At 42.9% G+C, this 8,319-nt stretch overlaps 1 protein-coding gene across 1 annotated transcript; it reads left to right on the forward strand.

Moving 5' to 3' along the window:
* The first annotated feature begins 998 nt into the window (after positions 1 to 998).
* Positions 999 to 3,538, forward strand: LOC131481752 (protein FAM170A-like). The gene is made up of 3 exons (XM_058671879.1): positions 999 to 1,107; positions 1,205 to 1,345; positions 2,395 to 3,538. The coding sequence occupies exons 1-3, from the start codon at positions 999 to 1,001 to the stop codon at positions 2,997 to 2,999; spliced, it is 855 nt and encodes a 284-aa protein (XP_058527862.1). The 3' UTR covers positions 3,000 to 3,538.
* Positions 3,539 to 8,319: the final 4,781 nt, after the last annotated feature.

An 8,319-nucleotide genomic window follows, 5' to 3' on the forward strand; every position in this document is an offset into this window, starting at 1 on the left:
TAGGGTCCATTCCTCTAAGAACAGGACACAGCCCCTCAGTACACAGTCACCACATTTCAAGATAAACTGTAGCGCTGTCATAAATAGGGGTTAAATACATTTTTAAGATTAAGGTGACGGTCACATCGATCAATTAAAAGCCACAACATAAAATCAGCAACAATTTATAATGTTATGGAATTAGTGGACATTAGTATTGTGTAAACAATATGTTAAAAAAATGCAAGTTCTTAATCACATCGTGTGACTTTTTCAACGAAAGAATCTCAACTGTACTTGAACTGTGGAAATGTAGCAAGGTTGAGGAATCCGCCATGGGGGGAGGGTTTGAGGAGAGGTGGGGGAATCCAGTACCTATAAAACTGGGTCACATAATGCAATGTAATTTTAAAAAATGCATTTTAAACACCAAAAAAGAAAAAGAGTAAGGTGACAAGAAAATTACAGAACCGTTAATGGAGTAAATTTGTTCAGTAAAGTTACATTCAGAGGAATGAAAATCAGGAACCAACTCTGATTGGCTTCACTTTCCCTCAAATATGAGCAACTGGTTCCCAAAGAAAGGCTGATAGTGATGCCTTGAGGGAATGACAAATAGGGGCCATTCCTCTAAGAACAGGACACAGCCCCTCAGTACAGAGTCATCACATTTGATCTGGGACAGCTGTGGGTGAGGCTGTGAGCACTGCAGGTGTGTACAGAATGTGATCGTAACCTCCCCAGCAAAGTGAACACCTGCCCACATGTTCTACTGCTTCTCCCCAGCAACCCCATCTCTCTTCCTGTTAACTTACTCTTTCAAATTAAATAGGAGTGATTAGTACAAAACATGTACTCCATGGCTTTCCCATACACCATTTCTCCCAAGGAAAAGGAAGCTAATCATGGATATCAGACTTTATTAACTGACTTCATCTTCTGTTTGGGCAAGGTTCCCACTTTTCAATATTCTGTCAACATCTTCAGCAATGTCACATCAGGGATACTCAATCCTACTGATGTCTACCACAAACACAATTGTAACAACTTCTCTTATCTGTAGCAATTTGTATGGTTCAGCTACTGTGACAGCAAGTCCCGTGGTGGATGGTGGACAGGGAGGGGGCAGTAATGCCTGCAGCAAAAAAGCCACTTAGTATGCTCCTTTTAGAATAGACACAGTTAAGTCACGACACAATGTGTTTTCTTCTATTTTCCTTCTCAGAGTTGCAGCTGCTTCAACAAACTGTGCCTGAGCCATGTGAGGTTGTGGAGATTGAAACCTGCAGCCAGGCATCAGGAAAGAGTGATTCCAGATCAGAATCAGTCTATTCTTCAAGCACATCCAGCAATTCTAAAGAAGAAGGTAAGGCAGATGCAAATGGAGTGTCTGAACCTATTCAGGATATTCAGTTAAGCTGAGACTGCCACCCCCTAGTTACCTCACATTTCTTTCAGTGACACAAAAGTACTTCAGGAAAGAGTAAGACTGAGGCCTTGGGGTGGGACAAACAGACAATGTGTTCGCAAGAAAGAGTACAGTCCTTCAGCACAGCATTGTCCTATGTGAGCCCTGGGAGATGTGGCTGCATTGGCTGAGAATGCCAAAAGTTGCACAGAAACTTGGCTGGAATTTTCCCATGCAGACTGGCACACACTCATGTTCCTAGATCTCTACAGGCCCTATCAGCTCAGACCAAAATGACTATTTCTCCTTTCTTTAAATTGTTCTTTTTATGATACTTCTCATGCCCTGTGCCTCTTTGCCTTTCTGTAAACTCATTACATGGGCACCTATTATATCATCTGCCTTGCAAACAGACAATCAGGCCTAACCTGTCACTGACTAATCCCTTGGATACCTTACACACACTCACAGCACACCTATCTTAACTAGCCCTGGGACTAAACTAAACTAAAGAAAATGCTTGCAATTTGAGAGAATTAAACTTCTTAGATAGCCTTTCTCTTATGTCGCCACATTCACAATATCTGCAGCCTTTCAGAGCAGCATGATTTGAGAGCTCATGTGTACTTCCTATGACTCTCAGGAGCAAAGCTAGGAGCCATGCTTGTACTTGCTCAGCTGTGCTGCACATTAAACAGTGCACACACACACACACACACACACACACACACAACCTTTTACTAACACCAGAAAAATATACTGAGTGTGTACAGAATCATCACAGAATCATCTCTAGCAGATATACCATGCCCCTATTGCCACATACAAGCCTTACCAATTCCATCTCGTGTAAGATGTATCATTCGAAGATACAAGTGAAGAGTCACATTTGTGCACACTTCTATCACACACATCCCATGCGCAGGGATACTCTGAGTGCCCCAGAAACACTACACCTTTATGCAAACGTAATCACGTTTTCTAACGGTTGAAATTTTTCGTCTTAGAAATGCATCAAAGCCAGAAGGAAGATCTTGGTGTTAGACACTCTGACAGGCCTTTACCCCAGGATGTGGAACAGAAGAGCTCCACCACCTGGAATGATATGTGCTTTCATGTGCACTTGGCCAATGAGCCCTGCTCAGATGCATTACATATGAGAAAGGAGAGGGCCATGAAAATATATTACATGTATGTTAAAAGGCAGAGAGAGGCCAACACTGTATATAACACACAGGAAGGCTTGTTGCCTCTCAAGAAGAGGGCAAGAGTGCAAGAACTGAGCTGCACTGGGAAAGTCCCTTTGGAAGCCAGCTGTTCTGTGGTTACAGAAGACATGATCATCGACAGTGAGGCCAGCTGTGACACCGTAGATGAAGACACTTTCGAGGCTGAGGGCCCAGCAGAGCTGCTAGCCCTGGAGGAGAAGCCCAGAATGAAGACACCGGAGTGGCTCTTGTGGCCAGAGAGCGGCTCTAAATGCATGGCCTGCTGCCGAGTGTTCCCCAGCCTGGACATCCTTGAGGAACACGTAAAGAATGGAGTCAAGGAGGGCTTCAATTGCTGCATTTTTCATCTGGCCTTTGCCTGGATGAAATCAAAAGAATCGTGAACAGAAAGAAGGCAAAGAAAAGGAGAACGCAGAAAAATCAGGCAGAGTACACCTATGTATGGAAGGCAGAAATGTTTTGACATGAGGAAAACATCAAGCAAATAAGCCAAGTGATTTCAGCCCATGAGAAAGAGGACAGGCAGCAGTCTCACTGGGCTGACACAGCTGCATCCACTCCAAGCAGCTGCAAGACCTGCTTTTGATTGCACAAACCCATCACCTAGTGACCCACAGGACCATGGAACCTTGGCAAATGGCATCTGCAATCCTCTACAGAGAGAAAGAAAAGTAGGCAGACCCTAACAGGAAGACCATATGCCCTCCCAACAGTAACAAACACCCTGACGTTACCACCAGCCCAGGTGAGAGGAAACTCACTCCCTGGAAATACAGACCGCTGTCATCTGCAATTTAAACAGGTGAGAGATAACAGGTAGGAAAGCATCCCCAAAGACGCAGCAGTCATGGTTTGAAACAAGTGGGATCAGTAGGATATCTGCTTGGTTGACAACACTAGGGCCAGTGTCCTGTCCAGGTCCTGCAAGGGAGTTGAAGCAAAGTCTATTTCAGCAGTTCAGCAAAACAGAACAGGCTGCACTCTCTTAGATGATGAAATCTTTGGAGTAGTCACACGCCTTTAGCAGTAGTCCTTGGCTCACTTCTGTAAGGAGCAAGACAGGCCAGAGGGCTCTCTGACCCTGAAGGTAAGGCCTCAGACTCTGTTCTCAGATGTTCATGCCCAGGAGGAGCTGAATAAGAAACTATGACCCCTTCAAGACCCAGCACAAGTAGCATCCTTATCTGTTCCTTGGAGAAACTTTCCATGACATAAGCTAAGATTGAGGAATGAAGCTTCTTTCCTCAGTGTGGGCAGGGGTCAGAGGACAGAGAGGCAGAGGGGCTCTTTGCCAGGCAGCTTTGTTTATGATTTTCATCCTAGGGGCGGGGGCACATGTATTCATCCTCACAATGCTTATAGACACTTTCTGTTACAGAATGAAGTATTCTGTCAGGAAACAGCAGCAAAGACACTTGGAATGCAAACAACACTGCAGAGTTTGCAAAACAAGCTTTGTACTGCAACAAATGTGTATTGGGTTAGCTGGTTGTCAAACGAAGGGCTTTTGATCCATATTCTGAAGGCTGTTGATAGAATGGGAAAAAAAGAGACTTGAATTTCTTGATCATGCTGGGGATTCTGAAAGAGGCTAAGTCCTAGTCACTGCAATAACTTAGACTGCCTTCCTCAGAGAACTGATCGTCTTCTTTTGATTTTCTTGTAGTGCCACGGGCTCACTGGCCTGCATCGAAGGTGCTGTTACTGCCTGAGGCAGCCTTCTTTATGGCCCTGACAGCATCAAGTGAGGGCTGGTCTCCACAAAGAAGCAAAAGATCCTTCTCAGCAACTCCCCAATTCATTGGTGAAACTGTGGTGCCAACAAGAAGGAGAATATCCAGGCATTAGACGCCCCTAGGTACTCTGAAAATACATCTTCCCAAGGGCTCTGCCTGCCAACCCCTCAGGAGGTCATGGCACAATTGATAACATCTTGGAGACTGTCTTGTGGAGACAGACCAGCACACATAGGACATAGATGAAGATCATGGGAAGTGAACTTTACATTTGCAGAATCCTGGCAACAGCTCAGCAGGAATTTGGGATGGAGATCGCTCAACTGACTGAACATATAGGATATTCTTGTTTATCTTCCCATTGAGCTCTCTATCTAACACCATTTCATTTCATGTGTGCTTGAACACCTGGTGCATAAGCTCATGCCCCAGACCAGATACTGCTCTCTGTCCTCACCTTCACTACCTCTCCTTCTGCCCTCACCCACAGGCACATCACTATGTGCTTGATGTAGAAAGCAAAATCATATAGGACCTGAAGGATGCAAACTGTAACATCCAATCACTGAGTTCCATTTACTCTCTGAGTGTTCTTCATCAACAATTTGATACATGCTTCTGCATCCTGTTTAGCACAGACGTTATCTTACACTCCTAATATTCTTATCTGTATATTATCTGGTAGGGGGCCAAGATTTATTATCAGAAGAGGGTAATGAGATGCTATATGGATGAAACCAAAAGCAACTGGCAGCTAGCCCATGGCTCTCCTGAGCAATGCACACATAGGGGAGGGAACAAGTGCTGCTTCTGCACTCGCAATGGAAGGATGGAAGACATCATCAACCATTCAAGACACTCAAATCTATGTCTCTCTCTCCTTTCTTTAAACTGTTCTTTTCATGACACTTCTCATGCCCTGTGCCTCTTTGCCTTTCTGTAAACTCATTACATGGGTACATCTTATTCCATCCCCCTTGCAAACAATCAGGCCTAACCTGTTACTGACTAATCTCTTGAATACCTTACACACACTCACAGCACACCTATCTTAACTAGCCTGGGACTAGACTAGACTAAAGAAAATGCTTGCAATTTGAGAGAATTCAGTTTCCTAGGTAGCCTTTCTCTTATGTTGCCACAATCACAATATCTGCAGCCTTTCAGAGCTGCATGATTTGAGAGCTCATATGTACTTCCTGTGGCACTCTGTCTACTCTCTCAGACAGGAGCAAAGCTAGGAGCCATGCTTGTACTTGCTCAGCTGTGCTGCACATTACACAATGCACACACACACACACAAACACACACTACCTTTTACTAACACCAGAAAAATATACTGAGTGCGGACAAGATCACAGAATCATCTCTAGCAGATATACCATGCCCCTATTGTCACATACAAGCCTTACCAACTCCATCTCATATAGGATGTATCTATTGAAGACACTTACAAGTGAAGTACCACATTTGTGACTATCAGAAGAGGGAAATCAGATGCTATATGGGTGAAACTAGAAGCAACTAGAAATTACTCCTTGGCTCTCCTGAGCAACACACACGTAGATGAAGAGGTGCTGCTTCTGCAGTCACAGTAGACGGAACTCAAATCTAAGTCTAAGCATGCGTCCCTCCAACCATTTTCCATTTCAAGCTCAGACGCCCAGGAGTGTAAAAGCTAAACTTTTTTTGGAAAATCTCATTGCATATTTCATTTGTTTGCTATTCCTTCTCATTTCACTCTTTGTGTTCACACAGAAAAAGTGTCACTCCTCACCTGCACAAAGCTATAGAACGGACTAGAAATGGGAATAACTCAGCTTTCAAATTATGTTTTAGCTTTTACCCTTTGAAAATTAGTAAAGCTTGAGACTGGCAGGTGGGCATCTGTGGGGATACATATATTTGGTTATCTTGAATTGATTGATCATGTGTTCCTTCCTTCCTTCCTAATAATTGCGTGTATGAGAAGAGTAAATGAACCTGTGTGTGTGTGAACTCATCGGAGACGAGAGGCGGACTGCTGCTGCTTTTGTCTGCCTACTGGCTTTCCCCTCTTCTTTCATACAAATATCTCCATTGCAGCTCTGTCCATGGGCAAGTGAGCCATCCAAAGAGTGAGGTCTGTTCTCCACTTGGCTTCTGGGACTAACCTAGGGGTAAACATCTGACTGTGTCAGACCAATCCAAGCTGTATAGTGACATTCAGAAAAAAAATACATCTGTAAAAGCCAAAAAACACAGAACAAGCAATCCTGACTGAGGCTGTGGGCATTTGCTTTGGGTTACATTTAGTCTGTGACTGAGTTTCATGGTTCTCTGCTGCTGAACTTGTGTCAACCCTCTTTTCTGATTTGCCTGGATATGATAACTGCTGCTGCATTTTGCTAAGTGTCCTACCAAACATCTATGTTTGACCAATTTGTACTACATCTTTAAGACAAAGATGAGAGAGGGATTTTGCTGGTTTTTCCTAACTCATCATCTGCCACTTGAACTGAATTTAAACAATTCTCTGCCCTTGCAGTTTCTCCGATTACTCTTCTTTGAAATATCTCATTGTTTTGTTAGTTGAATTTATTTCACTTTCAGTAAACTGTCATGTTCTTTCTTTATCCTGAGTTCTTTACTGTTGTTACGCGCATTAGCTTTAACATGGTAATTTCTTCCATTTTATTCATTGAAACCCTATATTCTACGATGTACAGCAAAGCAAATTCCTTAGATATTATGTTAAAGCACTAAGGGTTTTCTTGAGCTTAGAGGACATGGTATGGCCTTGATTGATTCAGGATGTAAGAGTGAAGATATTTCAACATCTAAATAAAAAGATTTGGTTTCAATACAGTAGAGCTGGGTTTAAATTGCTTTAAGAAGAGCCAGATCTCTTAATGTGAAAGCTGATGTATAAAGTATGATATTTAAATAATACAGTGATAAATGTTTGAGGCCATTTTTGTGAGTGCAATAACACAGAGAATAGCACACAATACAGTTCCTGATATCCATAGCTATTCACCACATTTTTATTTATTTTCACTTGTGTTTCACATGCTGTGCCCATCATTTAATGACTTCTGCATTACAGAGGATGAGATTAGCATTCACAACAGTGAAACATCTAAAATGCAAAATCCGGTGTCACTCTACTCTGTCACACTCTAGACATTCATGAAACTTTTTCCTTGATGTGACACATACATCATACCTGGACATATTTTAAATCCAGGTTGGGCTCTGCTGAACAGTAACAATACCTGTGTTGATGGGCTACTGTAAGACATTTCAGTACATGCACACAGCATGCACTGACAGATCAAATAAGAGTAAATGTAATTTTCCTTTTGTCAAGAGTTTCTGGCTCAAGGCTTAAAGCTCTAGTTTCTGCTCAAAAAACTTATAGAGGTTATTGTGAACTAAACTGTTTCTACTATATTATATAACACTAGGGACTGATTTTTTTTCAATCTGACTCTGATTTGATATTTATAATCCCAAATTCCTCTATGCCTCCCATCCCTCCCAGCCTCTAAAAAGTCACAATTCTCTATTCATCTTGAGGCATTCATTGTTTTATTTGATATGTATTTATTTTTTCATTTTTAAATGTTCCATAGCTCAATGGATTGCAGATATGTATGAGCCTCTGGGCAGGATGGGAAGAGATGTGGGGGTAGAACACGGATGAAACAAAAGACCCTGCCATGGACCCTGCCCAGGACAATGGCTCAGTAGCTAAAACCCTCATCGTACAAGCACCAGGATCCCCAAAGGACATTGATTTCTGTCCTGGCTGCTCCCCTTCCCATTCAGCTCCTTCCTTGTGGCCTAGTTATGCAGTAGTGGGTGGCCCAAAGCTTTAGAACTCCTCACTCACATGGGAGCTCCAGGCTCCTGGCTTCAGATCAGTTCATCTCTAGCTGTTGCAGCCACTTGGGAGAGATCCAGTGGGTGGAAATCTTTGTCT

This window comes from Ochotona princeps, chromosome 13 (genome assembly GCF_030435755.1).
Source record: "Ochotona princeps isolate mOchPri1 chromosome 13, mOchPri1.hap1, whole genome shotgun sequence".
In the NCBI taxonomy this organism is placed as follows: Eukaryota; Metazoa; Chordata; class Mammalia; order Lagomorpha; family Ochotonidae; genus Ochotona; species Ochotona princeps.